This window comes from Neodiprion lecontei, chromosome 7, assembly GCF_021901455.1.
Source record: "Neodiprion lecontei isolate iyNeoLeco1 chromosome 7, iyNeoLeco1.1, whole genome shotgun sequence".
In the NCBI taxonomy this organism is placed as follows: domain Eukaryota; kingdom Metazoa; phylum Arthropoda; class Insecta; order Hymenoptera; family Diprionidae; genus Neodiprion; species Neodiprion lecontei.
In genome coordinates this window covers 4,637,945-4,659,801 of record NC_060266.1, presented here as the reverse complement: position 1 = coordinate 4,659,801, position 21,857 = coordinate 4,637,945, and the positions used below count along the sequence as shown (strand labels likewise).

General features: G+C 39.3%; 1 protein-coding gene across 1 annotated transcript; it reads right to left on the bottom strand.

Moving 5' to 3' along the window:
- Positions 1–285: 285 nt before the first annotated feature.
- On the bottom strand, positions 286–21,655 carry LOC107219739 (apolipophorins). Its single transcript, XM_015658064.2, has 26 exons — positions 21,525–21,655; positions 15,052–15,078; positions 14,594–14,778; positions 13,513–13,695; positions 8,854–13,428; positions 8,173–8,679; positions 7,890–8,094; positions 7,520–7,736; positions 7,110–7,402; positions 6,800–6,994; positions 6,435–6,661; positions 5,680–6,178; positions 5,378–5,562; positions 5,067–5,290; positions 4,332–4,905; positions 3,996–4,240; positions 3,490–3,730; positions 3,166–3,402; positions 2,941–3,077; positions 2,622–2,791; positions 2,302–2,485; positions 2,079–2,220; positions 1,673–1,861; positions 1,066–1,311; positions 724–930; positions 286–631 (listed from the first exon to the last, which is right to left on the bottom strand). The coding sequence occupies exons 1-26, from the start codon at positions 21,598–21,600 to the stop codon at positions 602–604; spliced, it is 10,200 nt and encodes a 3,399-aa protein (XP_015513550.2). The 5' UTR covers positions 21,601–21,655; the 3' UTR covers positions 286–601.
- Positions 21,656–21,857: the final 202 nt, after the last annotated feature.

Here is a 21,857-nt window from a genome sequence, read left to right as displayed (position 1 = left end):
TCACGAAAAAATCCTTGACCGTTTCTCTTGGCGCATGTTTAGTTCAGTATTGTCGGGGATCCCCCCGAGACTAAATAGAAGTAGCATGTGAGGAAGCGTAAGAAAGCAGATATGTAGCAGACATATACACAGTATCGGTATTGCCAGCAATTTGGCAATCACTTGAAAACGATGATTCCTACGATTTTCGATAAGCATCGTCAATTCAAAAAGACCTCACCGTAATATTTACACCTGCAATAAATTATCGAACGGAATGGTTCCCTAACTGAAGGAAACCTACCATTGAATATAAATCTATAAATCTTTATTACATTATACAGTCAAGTGAGTTACATCTATTTGTGCATTTGTGACGTTTACAAAATTCGTTACATAAAAATCTGCCTCTAGTGTTGTCAATAAAATTAACTATATTTTAAAGACACAATGTTGAAGAATAATAATTATTCCCTGGTATGACTGAGTTACACAATATTACAAATATATGAAATATGTAGTCTAAGCCTAAAGTATTATTACTGGAATATTAAAACAAAGTAACGAATATGACATTCCTAATTAATTGATGATATTAGACGGCCAGATCTTGTAAAGCTTCTTAACCCTTGCGTCCTGTCTTTGTGCGCCTCTGTTGTGGAAAATGAAAGAATAAATCGTGGATCGTGAAATAGTCAAACTCGTTGTACTTAAGTACGAAATAAATTATTCCAATAAACTCACCGCAATGGGCTCTTTTTCTTTTCGCGAAATGATCTTGCATTCCGTTTTAGCAAATCCGCCGTATCCCTGCTTGCAGACACAATCCTCCCGAATTTCCGTGCCAACCAAACTGCTCACGATCCTTCTTGCGACAACTTGTTTAAACTGCTTTTTCTTGTTCTCCTTGGCCTCTAAGAAGTTGTGCGCGCTGTAAGCACCGCCGCCAGACTGGAAATAAAAATTAATTACCACTCGCACGATTAACGAAAACTTTAAACTCAACCCATCGATCGAGTACACTTTACGTAAGCTCCGAGTCATAGATTAAGTAAAAAATATAAAAATTACGTGACAGTAACTTACGTCAGCAGCGAAGGTTGCGCATACGTCGCGACTGGCGAGTACCATATTATTCTTCAACTCTGTGCTTCCTTCGACGGGCTTCTTCTTGTTGTCAGCAAAAGTAAATACACTGTCAGAATCAAAGCCGACAACACTCTTATCCGGCTTGCCAGAAATCAAAATATCATCCAGGTTGGCAATTTCATGGTAAGTCATACCCATTTCGTTGTAGGCAACCAATCCCAATAACAGTCTCAACTGTTGCAGCTGAAAATTGTAAACATGATATTATTACATAACACGGATCGACACGAAGGATTGGCAAGTTGTAACATGATGCATAAACTCTACTTGTGGCTGGTATCAACCGTTAGTCAACTTATTAGCATCGTTTTCTTCAAACTCAATGTTACTGAAGTAAACTAAAATTGTATGGCATAAGGATAGTTTCATTTCAAAGATGTAAACGAACTACACTTTCCCTGGATTCTTGTAAAGCTTGTAACAAAATATGAAAAGGGTAGTTGAAATACTAGACGACAATCTGAACTGCCATTCCCTTCTGTAGATTGAGTTTGAAGCTAACAGTTGGATGGAAAAATAAAATGACAGTAGTGTGTATACTCACAGATACGGGTAGAGGACTCTTTAAGCAAGGAGTAGCGATAACGCCTATGACAGTCTTTGATGCTCCTGGCCTGAAGTCATAGTTTAGAGCCTCTTGGTATGCGTCGGTCAACTTGAAGGTTCCCAATTCATTAACGAGCATTTGTCCAAAGTAATCCAGTTTTTTCTTCCCATCACCAGCTTTAGCTTCCTGTAAACGAAAGTTCTTCAATTACACACAGTGGCCAAAAAATGTTTTTGCACAGTTTGAAGCTTCCTGAGTCCAAGTTTAGCTTTAGTCTGAAGTCAAAAATCTGAAGCTTCAAACCCTAGAAGGACTTGTTTGAATCGCGAGTTAAGATTGTGGAAACAGTTGGCGGCAGTCTCAATACTTTTAAACGTAAAGTGATATTTCGCAATGGCAATACCTCAAGAGTGATAGTCGGAGTCCTGGATGCAAATTTCATGTTCTTCACTTGATCTCCGTCGATGTTTCGGCTTCCTTTGAGCGTGTAGTGCTCCGGGGTATCCATGTGATCGCCAAAACCGATCAGACCAACGTGGATATCGCTAAAAGAAAGTTGATAATTTACGCAAATAGTCGAAGTGCGAAGGGTTCAGTATGTACTGAAAATGAATAGTCGTATTTACGTTATGCCTTGCTCTCTGAGTTCGGTCCTGACCAAGCCGATGAGAGGGAGTACCAGTTCATTGAAGACTTTGATGTTTTCAGTTGCCTGCTCAACCACGATCACGACATCGGCCTGTTGCTTCGGATGTTGCGTACTGAAAGTGTCGCCAATATCCACCTTCCGATTTCCAACCTGGCAGGATGCTGTAGGGTCAAAGAAAGGGGAAGTTAAACACCAATTTTCCAATTCCTTCAAGTTTCTGAGTGTGACAACATTAGCCATTCTACAAGACGCTGATTTATTCAATTGATACACTGTTATTTCAAATCTCGTACTTACCACAGCTAGATGGAATATGAACTGGAATATTTTTGTACTGGCAATTCAAAACGTAGGCGCGAGCAAAATAACAAGCGTATGATCTCTTCAATTCACTCGTAGCAACTTTCCCAGCAAGGAGATCGCAGTAGTCACGATACTGACTTGGGTTAATGTGATCGAAGCAAGGACTGTACAGAGAAAATAGAGTAACCAAATTAGAAGATTCATGAAAATCATCACAGTCAAAAAATTATCACGATTCGTAATTTTTAAGTGATGCAGTAATCAGAGTCTCTGACCACTCTGTAGTAAATAACATTCACACTATAAAACAAACCTTAACGAAGACGATCCAGTGAAAAAGTCCGTGCAGAAAGATTCATGTTTCGGTGCACGAAGATCGGCAGGACTAACGTCTGCACATCCAGGCGTCAGTTTAAAAGCATTTCCAAACTCACTTGGATTCTCGGTAACCTGTGAGCAATAAAAGTACCCCGTAAAATGACTTCCATGAAACTGCGTGATGTTGACGTTAGTTAAATTGAATTGTTTGATGAAATACCTTGCCAGACGGGAGGGTAAAATCGTCCCAAGGTTCGTTGTTTGCGTTTCCAAGTAAACCACGTAGTCTACCGTGGTAGAATCCAGACACGTGCACGCTGCATATCAAACCAGACCCTGTGTCACAGTCCAGAGTTATTCCATACTCAGACACAACACGTACCCTTGGATAATGAAGTGAGGCGCGAAGGTTCTTCGTACTGGCAGGGAAATCGGCAGGTTGGTTGTTGACGAGTATCTAAACGAATGACGACAATTATGAACCTTATCTGGTGTAATAAATATTGGAAGACTCAGCGTATTGATCAACATTTGAGGCACTTACACGTCCGGTAGATTCAATGGTGATGCTCTCTGTAGGTTCAGCGATCGTCACTCCGGTCAATTTTCCATTTTGCAATTGGGCAACGATGGAGAAGTTTCCATCGCGAGCATCTTGAGCCAGAACGTAGCTGCATTGACCAGGAAGAGCAACGCCACGTCCGTCAAATGAAAAGAAGCTGCTCTCTGCGAATGTTGCAAACTTCCCGAATGGTGGTATCAGGTCCGACGGATATTTAGTTGGCCTGAAAGTCGTAGATATTCGAAATGTATTTGATGTTATTTCATCTAAAAAAAACTGAAGAATATGATGAAAGTGCGAATAGGGTGGTATTGAGTGTAAAATTTATACTACGGCATATAAAATCGAAGGTATAACGTAGAACAATGGTACTCTTCTAACAGTAAACAGTTATGATATTCCAACTACGATATTTGAAATAATTGTCATCGGATATAAAGTAAGTGATTGTATTTAATTAATTATTTTGGCGTAGAATCGTTACTCACCTGTACGTGTTCAATACTTCGTTCAATGTTGGGAATTCCTGATTGCGAAGCAATGTAAGAACTGAAAGCTTCAGAGTGACGATTCCAGGTAATTTGGATAAAGCGCTTAGATCGAATGGTAATTTAGTTTCGATAACGTTGGAGAAGTCATTCTTGACAGTACGGCTTTTGACAAGTTCAATAACAGACTCAATGGCGTGTAGGATAAGAGCATACAGTTTCTTGATTTCCTGAACGTCGTCAACCTGTAGATAAAAAAATAAAATCGATGAATATATATACTGATTCTATATCAGGCATGCAATCTCAGGCATTGGGTAAAAATACGCAACAAACCTTTTCGCGTTTGACGAGCTTGATGATGTAATCATAGGTAGCAGTAAGAAGGTTTTGGAGCTCTTTGGTTGGCAAGAATTTTTTAACCGACTGAACAACATCAGTTATGGCACGAATCACTCCTTCGTAAATTTTAACGTCTGACAACTCTCCGTACTTCTGCTTCACGAATTCATAGATTGGCAAAGCTTTAAACTCCTTGATTAGCACAGTGTAAAAGTCATTTGCATCCTTCTTAATTTGAGTTGCAGTCTTGATGATAATTGATGTGATTTCGTTGGTAAGCTCTGCGAAGAGAATGGCAACCTGCTTGAACTCGTCCTTGTTAGCGTTGAAAATATCTGCGAAAGTCTTGAGGATATTGGCCAAAGTTTTTGCTGCGTCTTCGAATAAATCAATGATCAGATTACTGATCGCACGCCAAATCTTCTGGAATTCAGGTAGAGTCGCTTTGAACGCTACACCGAGTCTATCGACAGTTTCTCTGAATATTTTTTGTAGTTCTTCAAACCGGTGGGTAACTTGCTTGACTATTTCAAGAACAAGCTGGATAGTACCGCCGAATACTTCGTTTCTGGAAAAAAATAGCAGTCATTTTTGAGAAGATTTGGTAAGTGATGATCGTTCAAGTAGCCTAAATAACAATCAGTCGGCGATGTGGATTTAAATTCACAACAAGATGTGATCGGAATTCGAAGAACGTTAATTACTAGAGCATTCGTAACAGCAGCTTACAATTTAGCCTGAATCTGCTTGATGCCTTCGGTCTCGATGTTCAGTTCATCCTTCAACTTGGTAAGCTCGGCCACGTAGTAATCGAAAAGTGGTTTCAGATTGGGTTGAGCCCTCTTGAGATGTTCCAATAAATCTTTAACCTCGGTAATAATCTCTTCAGCCAAACTTTCGACGAATTCATTTGTCAATTTGGCTACTTCTACTACGCGCCCACGGTAGGAGTCCTAAAATTCAACGACCTGACGTTAAGTACACGCAATTACATATTCCCAATGAAATTTACAGATGTACTAATGTATCGAAATACTCACGATAACGTGTCCAACGTTGTTCTTGTCGAAGGAGAATTCTGGCTTCAGATAATGGCGTTCATCGAGCTGGATGCGTATGCGGAAAAGTTCCTTCTTAGCTCCATCCTTGACCGAATCCGCATGCAGCTCGGCTATTTGCCCTACTACAACGCGTCCACCGGCTTCGAATTTGTTATTAGGATTATCTGTAAATGTGAATAATGTCACAATGATGGATCACGATGGTTTGACCGTGCATGAAGAGTCACCCTATCCGGTATTTCAATAATTATCAATAAAGCAACAGTCTACAGCATACTCACTCCTCTCATAAGCCAGATATTTGAAGGAGTTCATATCCCTGACTTCCAAAGTAATGATGACTGGGGCTCTGTTGAATATAGCTATGTCCGTATCAATTTTCTGTATATTCTTTGACAGATCAAGTTTGGAATCAACTTTGATCAATTCTTGGTCTGGTGATTTGATGAGCAGGTGAACTCCCTGCAGGTTAACATAGAACTCTACGCCAGTCGACTTGGGTTTTTGGTGTTCATCGGTGTACGCCAAGAATGATCCGAAAGCAATTTCCTTGCGTGAAATAGTCACATACTCATCAACATCGACCTTCAGTCGTTGTCCTGGACTGGTAACTGACAATGATCCAGTCACATTGTAGCCGGTATTATCGTTGATAGGAGTCTGGAGAACCTTTGCTACTACGGTGATCTTCTGATTTCTCTTTGCAAATACGTCGATGTCGAAGTTCGCATCCAGCAGATGAGCACCACCCACGTGGAGTTTACCTTTCACGCTCAAATCCTAGATAAAAATACACAAATGTGATGTTTAAACCGTACAAAAATTCGATAAACATTACATTACCGAATACCACTGATCTATTCGGTGCATCTAATACCTATGTTCTTGAAAATCGACACCAAAACTCAGTGAGAATTGAATCGAAATTTCACGTAACTTCCTTTCCACGATGAAGTACTATTGAGTTGAATTCAAGTCAACATGACATTAATAATGCTTTTCGCCTTGGTTGAAAATTACCGAATGATGATCATACCTTATGCTGGGATGGATATGTCAGCCTGCTTTCCCCAGTGATACTGACAGTACTTTTTTCAAAAAGAACATCACCAGCGATGGTTAGACTGGTCTTCTCCTTTGGACTACGCTTTCTGTCCAGGTACAATGAAGTGTCTATCTTGTATCCTCCGGAACGCTTGTTTTTGGGAAGGTTCGCAGTTCCAATCAGGGCTAGTTCACGACTCGGCAAAGTAAGGATAACACCTAGACGAGGCAAAATGCGATACTTAACGTGGTCTGTGATGAATTATGCAGAGAACTATACCTATGTTCATCAATACCGTCGACAACTTGGTATTTTAGATTTCGAGACAGAACAATCATGATGAATATCCAACGTACCGGATTCTGTTGGGTGAAGGTAAGCTTGATAGCTGTACTCAGTCTTGCCCTTTGAAGAATGCAGGTACAAACTGGTTGAGTCATCATATCCGGATTGTGGATCGATCACCTGATTACTCTTCAAGCCAAATTCGTACGGAACGTTGAACTTCCTCAGGTCAACTTCAAGAGTACTTTCCTTGGAGCGTTTCAATCCTGTAATGGCAGAGACAGAAAAATCACGTGGTTAATAGCCATAAATATTCAGACCATGCAGTATGTCCGCACAGCTTGAAACATAATCGAAATTAGCCTAACTCCTGAGACAAACCTGATTGACTTGATTTTGCCTGTAACTTGAATTGTGCGCAGTCTGCGCTCTGCTCGCAATAACTGTTGAAGACGTAGACTTCCTTGTCGGTAAATTTAAATTCATTGACAATACTGGAAGGTCCAAAGTTGAAGGTCAAAAGACTGGTAACGCCGAGTTCTCCATTAACGTCCGACGTCAATTGCTGATGAGTATACTTGAACGACGAACTCTTGGTACTATCACGAATCTTCAGGCTTCCGTTACCCTCGACAATTACTTTACTGCCTTCAGAGTGCTTGTTGTAGCTAGTACTGAAAAAATATATTTTCAAAGTTTTATCTCATTCCAACTAATTGGTGTTCGATATTCTACGCCATTCAAATTATTTGGATTAAAAATTGTCAGTGCAATTCATGTATGTATTGTACCTGCCAAGAATGATGTTCTTTCCCTCGGAGCTGATGTTTATCACAATTTTCTTGCCACCCTTGGCAACTTTGTTATTAGCAATTTCTCCGTGAATCTTACGAGTTTGCACCTTATCACTATCAAAGTTGAATATAATACTGAAGTCATCGATTTTGGCCACGTCAATCTCACCATCGATGTTCACAAATCCTTTTGGCGTACTCAATTTCCATTCACCTAAATCAATCGTAGTATTGGTTGGAAGATTCGACAGCTTGATGAGCCATTTTTAATTTCATAAAATAAATAACAATTTCTAAGTGTGAAAATCGAAACTATCACTCATATTCATATAATAATTATATATATAATATTTCTTGTAACCCATACCTGAAAATTTGTTAGTTCCAAGCTTGTTGAATACTATAGTGTGTTTCGTCACACCCTGAGGTGTAGTAACAGTTACGCTGCCACTAACTTTGTCTTCCTTGACTGCCATTTCTTGTTCCAGGGTGTATTTAGCTTGGTTAACAATCGCAATTATGTTTGTTTTGCTGGAACTCGGGATGGGATGTCTGCCGATTCTGTCTGTACCCTGTTGGATAGAGAACAATGAAAATGAAGTTGGAGTTGAAAAGAACACTAAGTAAAGCTAGGTAGAAAATGTACATACTTCATGCTGGAATTTGATGTCAACGTTGCGTATCGTTTCAACTGGAGTCGTGGCTTTAATGTTCAGATTAATAACGTTCAGGTGTTCAAGATAGGTACTATCAACAGCAATGTTAGTCTGTTTGTTTCCATTGTTGATGCTCAGTGAACCTGATGTTTCCTTCAATTCATTTGTTGGATTGTGTTTGTAACTGTAGCCAACAGTTATCGGTGCATTACTCAGAACCGTAAGGGTTGCCTTTCCAGATCCTTCGAAAGTGTGATCATAAACGAAAATACCAACGTTGGTGAAACGACTATCCAATTTGATGGTTTGGTCGGTGTTGTAAGTCAATTCTGTCCTTTCTATGTATTCAAAACGACCAGTTGGTTCGTTGGGAGTCAGAATGGTACCAGAGTACTCCAATTTTACATTACTGAGCTTCTGGCTCGGTAATTTAATTTCAAATGCCGCTTCCACGGCTGTTGGTTTGTCGACACCGTTTCCACGGACAAGGTTTCCGTTGACCTAAAATCGACCAAAGTGAATGAACAATTATTCTCTAGTTTTTAGAAATTCATAGCTACATCGTGAAAACACAAGTAGGTATAATTCAAACTAATTCCCTAATTTCAGGCTTGAACTGGAGGTATCAGGTAGAATGTCACAGGATGTAAATACAAGTTACGTGAGAAATCTTACCTGCAAGCTCAGATTGTTACCCAGAGTGGACTTAAATTTTCCGGAACCAGAAGCACCATCCTTCTCCGAATCGTGTGAATATTCCAGTGAGAATGGTGAGGGTATTTTCGCACCAAGTAAGTTGAATTTTAAATCCCTAGATTTTTTGTCTGGGCCATTGTGTAGATTCTTAAGTTCCAGCAAAACGTTGATATCTTTTCTTTCGAAATCGATGAACTTTAAGTCATGCTTGGCTCGGTACGTGTAAGCCACAAGATTCAGATCATGAACTTCAGCGTGATAAACGAGATCACGACGCTTTCCTCCCTTGTTCACGTGGTCAATCAATTCGAACTGCATCTTGCCATCTATGAGTTCATTTTTGGTGGTTGCATCTCTGCTGCCTTTTCCAACAACGTATCTGCCACAGGGGAAGGTCACATCAAATTCGAAATCCTGGTGTCCATTATCATTACGACCCTGACGGTTTCCTTTAGCATTTACGACAGTTTTATAATCCAATATTTCGATGGTATTCTTGGTGTCAAATGACGTCGATGTCAAATCACTGTCCGACGACAACTTGATGCGTTTCTTTGGGTCTTTCGATGCATCGTACAAGATGTCAACATTCGCAACATGCCTACTTCCGGTAATTGCGACCTTCCCGTGACCCGTAATCTTACGGCTAAACTTCGGGATGTTGATTTCAATATCCGCATCACCCCCGGCACCTTTCACGAACTTAAACTGGCCGTTGGCTGTTACGTAGTTTTTAAGATTCAGCTTGAGATTCCCATTTGGATTCGTTCCCCGTTGCAGGGCCAATAAGAAGTCGAGATATCTGGTGCTTTCGTAGTCAATAACAGCATTAGAGTTCACTCTGTTTTGGTTGGCTTCTAAGCCTACATCAATCACAGCTTTTTTGCCATTCAGCTTGATCTGGGCCACAATTTTGGTGTTGATATCGTTGGACTTATCATCGTGATCAATTACCGCTTCGATCTCGTATTTACCACCGGGATGCACTTCCAACGAAGTTTCGAACTTACTTTTATGCTCACCAAGAACGGCGCGTTCCGTCTTAAGCTTGATGCTATTTCCCTGCAACTTTGCCTCGAATTCAGCCTCGAAATCGCCTGGCTTTCCAACATTCGCAGATAGTTCCGACTCTATATTGAACTTGTCGTATTTGAACTCAAACTCGTATTCAATGGATTTAGGAGTCGCCCCAGTTTCTAATTTAGCGACCAATCCCACTGCGGGGTAAGTGAGTTTTCGGCCGAACGAAATATCGAACTTATTAGCATTCACATATTCGTACTTATTGTCTGCATGATATGTGATACGGTTTGTTTGCGAGTTCAAATCACTGCCGTGAACGAAGACGACAGTTTCTTTATAGTGTTTTGCATCGCCATCGGTTTCAAACGTCACACTGAAACTATTCTCCGGCTTCTTCGTGGAAGCAACTGATATCTGTGTTTTTTGAGTGAAAATATTTGAAACCACACTGTTCCCCTTCAGCAACAACCTGTCACCACCGTATCCGATCTTGAGATCGGCGTTGCCACCTTGGCGAGACACAGCGACGGTTCCATCGATATTGAGAATGGACTGACCTTCGGAAACTAACGACAGTTGATTGAACACGTACTTCTTTCCGCCATTGTAATCACTAACATCAACCACACCCCCGACGGAGTAGTGCTGTCCGTCTCGCCGGGTATTCTTCACGCCGTTTTTAATTCCAGCTAGTTTTTCGATGTGCTCTGGTACCTTGTATTCAAGGATAGGTCTGTAACGATTGCCAGAAGATTCTACACCGATTCGCGCATAGTACTCGATGCTGTCATGGCGAACAGTAACTGCGAGAGTTTGTTCTTTTTGAGTATTCTTGATTATACCCTCAACTACGGCCTTCTTGAATGGCGAGTCAAACGTAACTCTGACCAACTTGTCGGGTTCGACGGCTGCCTCCAGGAGAAGTGAGATCTTACGCTCTGTTCTAGTGTTTGGTGTTTCCAATAAGATTTCGAGAGATCGTGCCTTGGGATTTTTCGTGTCGTAGTAAGCCCTGAAGTGGTAGCTCTTCACGTCGTTGTTTTCTGTGCGAAGTGCAAATGAAGCTGGTCCGCTTAGAGGGAACAGGGGTTTCTTTTGAACGGCTGCCAGGCTGTCGTACGGATAGGCGATTTTGCCGCACACGGTGAGCCCTGCAAGGCTGTAGAGTTGGTCAAAGCAATCGGAATGTTCCTGACCGTTGCTGAACTTGGGAGGTACATAATTGTCACCCTTAGGCCCGGAGCTGATGAGAACTTTGCTTTCGATATTAATCAATTCCTGCTTCTGTTTGGGAAGGCCAATGTTTACATCCACTCCGTATCCATCCAATAATTTGACGGAAACATCGGTGGCCGTAGATGTGTGTAAAGAGGTGATAACCTTGAGTCCAGACTCAACGCCGAAACCTTCTACAATCAAACTTCCGCCAATTTCTATAGAAGCGCTTGGTTCTACAGCTATTTCGATTGCCGTGGACTTTGGATTCTTTATGATTTCAATGATGTCGATTTTCCCACTTGTTTTCAGGTGGACCACACTGGTTCCGACAACGCCCAAGCTCAATGGAAGACCGAGACCAGTGGGGTACACCAATTCAGCGTCCAAAAAGTTGAGATGGTTCTTGATGTTATAATTGAAGTGCTTTGCCTTGTCTGCTCCGTCTTCAAGAGCGTTTAGGATTTGGTCAACGATCGAGTTTGGGTTGAACTTGTCATTGCCTTGGTAACTGAGGAAAACAAGCTCTGCGCCGAACAACTTGATCGATAAGTCAAGCTCAAGATCATCGTCGAGTTCAGTTTCGGGTAGATGGATCTTTCTGCCAAAATTGACAATTTGATTCTGACTTACATCACGAGCGTGACGGCGTCCTACCTTCTTTTCGTATCGATCTATAACCTTTTTCACAATATTATCATAAGATTTCCTTCCATCGAGAAGAACGTCCTTCAGATTTGAAGGTCGCAGAATCCCCTTAGGTCCCAAGTATTTTTCCAGCAACACATCAACGTTTTCGAATCGCCCGTCAATCTCCAAAAAGTTGAAATACCGACCGAATACCTCAGTTGTCAGATTTATGCTCGCTGAACGAGGGAAGAAGCTGTTCTGGCTGTAGATAACGTTGCTTTCAGCTGCCGAGCCAAGACCCAGAGCATCGATACTGTAAGATAGTTCGTCGTTGTAGGAAAATTTGCGGAAATCTTCGGGGAATCTGGTGCGAGGCTTGATGAGACCCAGTTCGCGTTTGGCTCTCTCTTTTTCGGGGTTCGTAGACGCACGGAGATTGCGCAGATGGGACTGGATGAACGATCCGACTTGATTGACGGTTTCCTTGTCGAGTACCTCTTTGATCGTGTGGGCGACGTGGGAACACGGACAGGCGACCAGAGACAGGTAAATCTTGATTCTGATCTCGCTGTCTTCAGACCGATCGGCCAAAGTCGAGAACAAAAGTTTCTTCCAATCCATCGAGCACTTGGCTGGCAAGGCCTCGATAGCGGCGACTCTTACGCGATTGTGAACGGTTTTGTCGACGGCGATACTGGCGATCTTTGTCATGGTGGCGTGGTCGAGGTACCTGGCATTTCCGAGTCCCTTCAGTACGGAAATGACGACATTTTCCTGCTGACGAGTCGTGGCCTTAGTAAGTTTAGATGAAAACGCAGCAAGCGCCGCGTTTATCTCAGGCTTATTTTCGCAGTCGTGCTCTTGGCAGTACTTTCCAATCACCGAACCAATCCCGAGGTAACCAATACGCGGGAGTTCAGGATTGTTCAGTAAACTGGTCACCCTGGTAACGGACGAGAGGCTGGCGTGTCTGACGAACGCAAGACTGGTGTAGTAGACTATGGTCTCCAATGTGTCAAGCTGTTTGGTCTTCACCAGTTCGGCTGCAGCTTCCGCCGAGTCTCCAGTTCCGGTTCGGAAGAGAGCGTCCAGGAAGACCTTCTTTGCTGCGTTATTTTCGAACCCAGCACCGGCTCTGACGCGCGAGTAGGCTGTCAAAATGTCGTTCTTGCTACTCCGGCGCAGTACTTTGATTAGTTCCGTGAACTGGTGAGCTCCTGACGAAGTCACGTCGTCAGGCATCGACTCGTGAACGTTGTGGAGGACCCTTTCGATCGCGTCAATAGATGAGCTTACGACTGGATGTGGAACCTCGAAGACCAGTGACTTGGGCTCGGATACCGGGGCCGGAGGGCTGTCGCCCTTTTTTCCCTTGAATGTCAAGGTCGTCTCGACAACGGTCCTGGCGCCAGCCTCACCGTTGCTGAAGGGTTTGAATTTGTAGGTTTCGACGGACTTCACCATGTTCAAAATTCCCCGATTGAACTGCTGTTCCACCTCTTGCTCCGATGCGAGAAGAGGGGTAGTTTTGAAGCCGGAATTCGGGTCAATCGACGCCGACATCAGGTCTTGCCTTATGTTTTCACGGTACAAGCACTCTTCGAGGTTTCGGTGCTTCTTGATTATTCGAGACTCTCCGCTGGTGCTGAACGTGAAGTCAGTCGGACAACCGCCGAACACGTCTGTCTGTAAGTTCGATAACAGGTTGAATCAGCGATGAATATTTTTGACAGAGTCTCATGAAAAGGCAGAAAATGTATTGATAATCACCTCGTGATGAGTGGTGCTTCCGTCATCCTGGATAATAGCGTCTTGGAAGAGAGAAATCACTGCTCGTTTCACATTCAGGGCTGCCTGAGTCTCTCCGGCTTCTGTGCAAATCTCCGTATCGATGTGACCATTGTGATAGTTGAACTGCACACCGTGTCTCTCGATCTCACCTTGAGATGCGGGCTAGACGATAATTCCGAACGGTCGGGATTAGTTACTATTTTTTTACGTCACGAGGCGAGCATTGATGCAACGGCTTAGTCACGTTATATGAGGGGTAGACCAAATGAACGTTAACTAAGTGGACCACGACCTCCGTCGAACCAGTCACCGATTTAACTCCTACTTCTACTTCACCAAATATACATTTTCCAATTTTTTCATATTTTTTTCCCCCTGCCATTTAGGAGTAAGTATTTTAGAGCTCATCTTACATAACTCAAAAACTGTGTATTTTGGGGGAAAAGTTGTGGAGTGATAATAAATGGTATTTTATCTGAGTTTTCTGGGAATCGTAAGTTATAGTTTTCGACGCAAAACGTATAAAAATCGATCTTTCGCAAAAACTACGTTATCGAAAGATTTGAAAATTTTCGTAAATTTTGTTTTACCAAACGGAAAACTTTTTTATATGCATGTATCACAGTCGTGTACAAAAAGAAGTGTAACTCCCAAAAAACGGCAGGGCCGATTTTGTGTAAAATGTAAAAAAAATTTGTTTTCAAGTAAAGAGAATTCGCAAACAGTTTCAAATTTTTTGAGACCGTAGTATTTAAGAAAAATCGATTCTTGTGCGTTTTTCGTTAAAAACGATGACTCAAGATTTTCCGAAAATTCTGGAAAACTTATTTTCGACCAATTCAGAAAGAACACAATTTTTACCCCTCACAACTCTTCTCCCAAATGTGCAATATTTTCGAGTTATGGAAGATCAGATCCAAAATACCTACTACTAAACAAAAGAGGGGAAAAATCCCAAAAAATTTGAAAATGTATATCCAGTGGACTAGAAGTGGGAAATAAATCGACGACCAATTCGTTGGTGGTGGAGGACTACCCGATATTTTTATATGATACTCACAGCTCCATTGATTCGCACGTTCTTTAATCTGATTTGGTGAACACAGTCAGGCTTGATGGATAATTCAACGAGAGCATTCAATTTGAGGGTTGCCTCTCCTTGAGCTTCGCTTACTGAGGTAACGGATTCACCTTCCAATTCATACGTGTACGTGTGACCTTCTTGGTACGCTTTACTCGAATGAACTGAAGGAAATAGAAAATTATCAACACTTTTTTACACTGAGTGAAAAATTTTCAAGACTCTCATAAATTTTGTGAGCAGAAGTTTATAATTATTATTATTATTATACTCTGTAAATTTTTCAAAGACTTGCTGTTTACAATGTATCATCGATTGGTAACAAACAAAACGGTAAAACAAAAGTCTATCCGCATTTTTTACATATTTCATCTTATCATGCATCGCTTTGTACCGCTTTCAAGAAAATTGACGGATGATTAAAAAATTATACTTACTACCATGGCAGCCACTTCTGCATTTGTCTGTAACAAGAAGAGAATCGAATAACGTAAAAAAACAGCATTGAGTATTGTCTAATGTCTATAAATCTTATGACGGTGAGAATTATGTGAAAAATCAAATCAACATGTTATCCGTAATTAAAATTTACGTATACGCGTCGGATTTTTTTTTCCTCTCGTTTAAGCATAAGAAAAATATCACTGAAACACTTCTGAACGGTTGAATTGACAGATTACAAGAGAGGAGTTAAAAAAAAAAAAAAAAAAAAATGTATTTATCAGTTGGGACAAGTGAACTTTCCAGAGTGAGAGGTCAATGCTGATAAAATATTAATCGTATACTCTTATCACCCGGTTGCAAAAATCAAAGATATTCTCTAATTATATAGTGTCTAATTGAAGAAGTTATAGGGGGGAAAAAAAACGCACAAAAACAACTAGAAAACAAAACAGCCATCCAGATTAGAAGACGCGTAGATTAGTTAGATTTGTTTCCTTGTGGAAAAAAACCCAACTTTTTTTATCGAATCGAAAGCCACATGGAAACTACGAAAATTAGATAAAACGAGATACGAAATGTCAAGGTTTCACAATTCCTGCCTCTGTCATATCAAGCATATAACTTGATCCGATCACTTCAATGTCTCGCAATGTGGCAAATACTGCATAAGCATAAATACAGACACTATATTACGCTTGCAGTGATTCGAGCATAAGTTGATGCTCGAAAAAAAAAAAAAAATTGACGAGACGCAATACAAAGTACGAAAATAATCATTCAAACAAAACGATTGATACGATCAGACAATAAAAACTAACAAGGTGAAGAAAAATTTGGGACAAGGATTGCAGAAGTTTGTTTTAGCTGCAATCACTTGAATATCGGACTAAATCGAACGTGCGGAATATTTTGAAAAATCGGTAAATAAAAGAGCTCGCAAACTTTTAATGGCGATAATTTAATTCCCCACACGACAGACACGTGAATCAAAGATAACGACACCGAGCACGCGTGATTAAGTCCTCGTTGCAAATCGTTGATCCGATGTATTTATCATCCAGGCTATTTGAATCATTCGAGGCAATGCCATCTGCGGTTGCTAAGTGAATCAGTCTCGATCGACCTTTGACGATGAAAACTTGTGCAGCCAAGTTGAAAGATCACAAGAGTTTAATATTTGAACCTACAGGCATGTGACAGACGATGCGTTGTATTACGGAGTAAGATTAACGATTGACAATAAATATAGAATCAGCCTCGATTTATCGTTTGAAAATGTATACAGTATGTATCACAATGAACTTTAGCTTCAAATAAGATAAGGCGGGGTCATCTTTCACGCTTATACAGCACTAAGTTTATAACGGTTAAAGATTATTGACTCATTGTCAGCTGTTTCACAAATTTCAGACGTGTTTACTGTTCTCTAGAATCGTCATAACGTAATCGCGTCTCCAGACTGTGCTTGGTAAATTTCCTAAAGCTCTGGACATGTTCATCGTAACGCACGAAGAACCGTAAACATGACGTTTCAAAGTATCTGATAATTTAAGAAAATCAATTTACTGCATCGGAATCCAACGAAATTATCGAACGATTTTTAAATATCGTTCCCCTACATTTTTCAAGCAACGCGCTAAGAAATTGTTATTTTTTTTTTATTTTACACCCTCTGACTGCAAATTCAAAACTTTGTATCTTTCGCTTTTGAGTTGTCAATAAAAAAAAAAAAGAAAACGGTAAAAGTCGAACTAGACTCAATTTTAACTACTGAGATGCTTAAGATTATCGGCTAGATAATATCGCAGAAAAATTATGCAAAATTTTGTTAATTTTAATATATATATATATTCGACTTTTTGAGCCAAATAGACTTATTTCCGATTAGCCCGAAAGCTAAATGTAAATAATAATTAACGATACCCTCACTGGATTACGTTAACAATAATTAACCGAAATAATTTTTGCGCAACATTATGTAACAGATATTTAGACACTGCAGAAACTTTCGTTAATTTCTTATCAGGAAGACGCGATAAATAAATTTAAAAAAATAGTCCATCTCGAAAACTGGCCAAGATTAAACATGTTGAACAAAAATGTCGTGCTTTCTTGATTGCAAAATACATATTTGTAATCTTTTTAATCGCGCTTTTTTCTCAAAATCTAACACAACTCGTTGCATAGGAGTATATTATATCACGGTTGTAGGAAAAAGAAAAAAAAAAAAAAAAATTATCCAATGATTGTGCAAAATTATCGAATCAAAAAAACTTCCACTTGTCTCAGGATTGAATTCTTCGAAGCAACAGATTACAGATAATTAGTGGAAAAGAAAAGCGGTCTGACTGTAAACAAGATGTTGTTGTTTTATTTTTATCAAATTTTTCTTTTTTTTTTTTTTCGTTAAACGTGAGCGTTTCATCGACACGTTTCGACAAAGTTCGTTTATTGTACGAGTACAAACCGACATTGACCAGAATAACTATAGAATAGAATGCATATTTTTTTCGCACGAAAATTTCAGAAGTAAATTTCGAGTTATTCAACCGTGAAACAACGTTTATATCCCAGATAGGATTTCAATGGCTTAATTAAACAATTGGTAAAACTAACAATTGAATTACCAACTACTGTAAACTGGCAGTATCAATTTCTCAGATCGTACACATTCCCGTCCTTTGTCCGAGGCTGTGACAAAGAGTTTTTAGAAACACATTCGTTGTTCGACAACGGATTGCGCGGTAGGAATTATATCGAATTATTTACATGCCACTGTATAATACCTAACGATATAAATATTGCTGAATTAGCAAGAAAATGTGATTACAAATAATTATTCGGTCACCGAATCCGTTTTCTTTAGTTCACTAAATTTTTGTCAGTTAAATAACACGAGGCCTGAATTAACTTAAATTCATTCTTCCAGCAACATTAAATCGTCACAACATTTTATGCAGCAAAGTACAAAAAGAAATCTAGCACAAGCAAATATTAACGCTACATAACTAAGTAAGCTGGATTTTTTTCACGGCTGAAAATTTTTCTACACCTAAAAATTCTCGATACATTTAATTACAGAGTCGTGGAAGAATATCGCATCAATTTTCTTTAAGGACTGATGATAGTTTAAATATGTTTTCCGTTTTCGAAGGTTCTGATATAAAAAAAAAAAAACTGATTATAGAATTCCGTACTTTTGTAGAAGAAGTGATAAAAAAAAAATCGCTCAAATTAATGACACAATTGAGAAAAGAATGCGTGGGAAAAGAAAGGAAAAGTGACAGAAAAGGCGACATTTTTTCATAAATATAAATTATCAGAATAATGTAGAATAAAAAGTCTTTGTACTTGTAAAACGAGATAATTAAAACCTTTATACTATATTTTTATTCTCCTCCTTTCGTTTTTCTAATGTGTATATGACGATTTCTGAATTATGCAAAACAAACGAAACTCTTTTGTATTATTCAATACGATTGAATGGAAAGCAATAAACTTTTGCTGTACCCAATTTCGAGTCGACAGTTAAAAATTTAGCCAATTTAAATCTTCTACCCTGAATCACGTGTAACTTTTCTCTCATGGTGAGCAAAAAATTTTTAAAATAGTCCAGTTCCAGTTAAAAAAAAATAATTAAACACGACTCGATTGAATTGGTAAAAATTAATCGATCAATCGATTATTTCGTATTTTTTTGAAACTGTACATTCGAAGCCAAAAGTATTTTGATAATTTACACTTTCATTGAAAATGTTCATTTATCTTTTACCAATTATATGAAATAGTTACTTGGTAATAATTGATATTTCAATCAAACACTTTTTTTTTACTCAAACTGTGAGTAAAAATAATCGATTCGGTGGATCAATCGTGTGTGAAAAATAATCGATTATTTTTTCTCATTCTTACACTGAGAAAAATTTCAATTGTTAAAGTAACTAGAAAAATTGAGTAAAACAGTATCGTAGAAAAATTGACAAGTCAGAGACATATTTGCGTCCAGATCGTGTATAAGGTAGAAGCAGAGTATCAATTCACCGAATGTCCGGTCGAACCCTGCAGAGGGGATCGGAGTGACCAATCATTCGGCTCTCTTTATGTCATAGGCGACCCCGATGTAGCTGGAGGTGATCTGTTAAACTACGCATGTACGCTGCGAGTAATGTCATCATCTTTGAACTTCCCACCGTATTAAAGCGGCGCGTTGCTGATTGTAATAATAATACCGTCGTAGTTTCTAGAACGAATTGAACACTTCGAAACTTCGCATATATGAACCTCTCTCCGTGCAAAACCGTGTGTATGTAACGTATTAACGAACGATTGGCGGCCTCTTATCAATCCCCTTAAAGCAATTTGAAACGCAATTCGCAGAATGCGCTTAATACGGTGCAAATCGGTACGTTTACAGTGCACTTAATCACGCCGGAGTCACGGTCATTCAAGATTCGTCAATCATCGTTCAATGGATCGGTGAAAAAGTATAAAACGAGCTTTATTCAAACCCGCTCACTTCAAAATAACAACATTTACTCAATATGCATTTATTTTGAGTAAAGAAAGACAATTTGGACGAAAACTTTTTTTTTTGTTTTTTTTTGTTCCCTCTCTTCAAAATCGTCATTTTTCTCGCAATTTGAGAATAACTCTACTGAACGAATTTTAAAAATTTTGCCCCATATTTCGCATACTTGACAATTATTTGATACAACTCGAGAGAATGGCTGGAGAAAAAAAAAAAAAAAAAAAAAAAAACCAAAATCAAGATTTTACATTGGATATTGTTGTACGAAAAATCGTGAATTCGTTAAACTGAATCCTGCTAACTTTTACGCTTTCGTTACGACAGGGATCTTCAACATTTATAAAAATGTATAAACTGAAGGGTAAATAGAGAAACGCCCGAAGTCGGTGATGAAATTTCTGTGAGGTTTAAAAGCCGAATTTTCTCAACGGTGGAAGAAACTGTTGACTATATATATATATATATAATATTATTTACCACGTACCCTGTACATGAGAATTTTTTATTCCCGTAGAAATATATACGCCTCGAGTTATAATTGGCTGGATAAAAGAGTTTCGGCAAAATTAATAAAGAAAAAAAAAAATCTCTTTTTTTGAGGGGGTATAAAATTTTTTTTTCATACCATTCACGTTAATATCTCGTGCGTCATTTCTCCTAACCGAGGATGAAACAATATATTATACGATTAGAGAGAAGTGGCGATAGTTACTTCCACTTTAAACTAACTAAGCGAAACTGAAATGCAACCTTAATACTCGCAAGCTTTCAGATGACTATGAGAAGGCTTCGCGGTACTTGTAGTTTCGTTTTACTGAAGAAGCTTAACCTCAAGCAGTCTAAAAGAGAAAAAAAACGTCCAAATGTTTTCACAGCAAAGTATGAAAAGAGTCAGGACTCATGAGATTCGCGACGCAAATCTAGTCTAGTAATAGAAGCTTTTATATTCAAGCGACTTCGTGAAAATTTCTTGTACAAAATTGGTACGGTGGATGTAACATAAAATTCTGTAGTGAGAACATTAATTCATCATATTCTGATGTATTCGAAATATTGCCGCAGTTTTCCGTCGCAAGAACGATTTTTCTTTTTTTTTTTATTTTTTATTTTTTCTACCGATAATTCACGAGTGAGAAAAAACTTGATTCGTCAACAGTATATATATACAGTGGAAAATTTTAGTAGGACGATATTTTTGAGAACGCAAGATAAATTCGTACAAGTTAACTATTTAACATTAAATCTGTTCGTTTCTGATTCGGTGATGCATTTCATTTTTTTTCTTTTTTTTTTTTTTGTTTCCAATCCAACGAAACAACAACGTCAATTTACTGCTGCACCAACATCAAACTATCGCAATGATTGCAAGTAAAAATACAGCAACGATAACCATTTTTTTTATCCAGAACCGTATTTTTCGATTACGGAAAAAAAAAGTAAAAACAGCAAATCAAAACCGTACATTGACCAAAAAAAAAAAAAACAATACCTCTCCAAGTACACCCCATTAAGAATACCTAACTTAATTCACTATCGCACTACATTAAATTTTATCATCACTCGATCACTTCGTCGAAATTCCCCTTCGTGTCTTGAGCTGGTCAGATAAAAAAAAAAAAAAAAAAAAAATGGTCAAAGCGTGTAGCGAAAAAAAAACCAAAAAAATTACCGTCGTATTTACAATTTTTTAACCATCGATCCAGTAGCTTCGGTTATCATTTCCGAAGTAACCGTAGCTTGAAAAAAAAAAAACAAAAAAAAAAAAAAACTACACCGGTCCCAAATTTTTCCAAACTTTGCGCAGTAAATCCAAGAGTGTATTTCTTTTTTTCCACGACCGGGGCAGAAGTGTGTGGAAAATGAATCTGTGTGGAATATTCCTAGGCGATTTTTTTCAAATAATGACGGTTTTTCAAATAATTTCTTATTTCAACTCACTGGCTCCGGAGGGCGCGACGAAGAGGAGAAATCCCAGGAGCAGGCCCGCGAGGGTCAACCTCGGTGGATGGGCCATGACTTGAAAAAGAGACCGTAACACACTTAGTGAGTATCCTCGTACTACACAGCAAGCAGCTTTGCTCGGTCTGAGTGCTTTTGTAGCCGTCGTCCCCACCCCGTCAAAAACGCCCGTAGAGAGACGAGAGAGACGAGAGACGAGAGAGAGAGAGGAGAGAGACTTGACTTTACGGCCGCCGATAGAATTTGTTTATCGTTTGTAAAGACGCGGCCGAGAAGCAGAAAGTAAGAAATACCCCCGAGTGCGATGATAAC

Bases quoted from the DNA above. Each gene is read 5' to 3' on its own strand.
- LOC107219739 (XM_015658064.2), bottom strand. From the start codon at position 21,600: ATGGCCCATCCACCGAGGTTGACCCTCGCGGGCCTGCTCCTGGGATTT. The intron at 5,291-5,377 runs GTGAGTATTTCG...GTTGAATTTTAG, and splicing joins ACAACGTTGGACACGTTATC to GACTCCTACCGTGGGCGCGT. The intron at 4,906-5,066 runs GTAAGCTGCTGT...ATTTTTTTCCAG, and splicing joins AAGCAGATTCAGGCTAAATT to AAACGAAGTATTCGGCGGTA.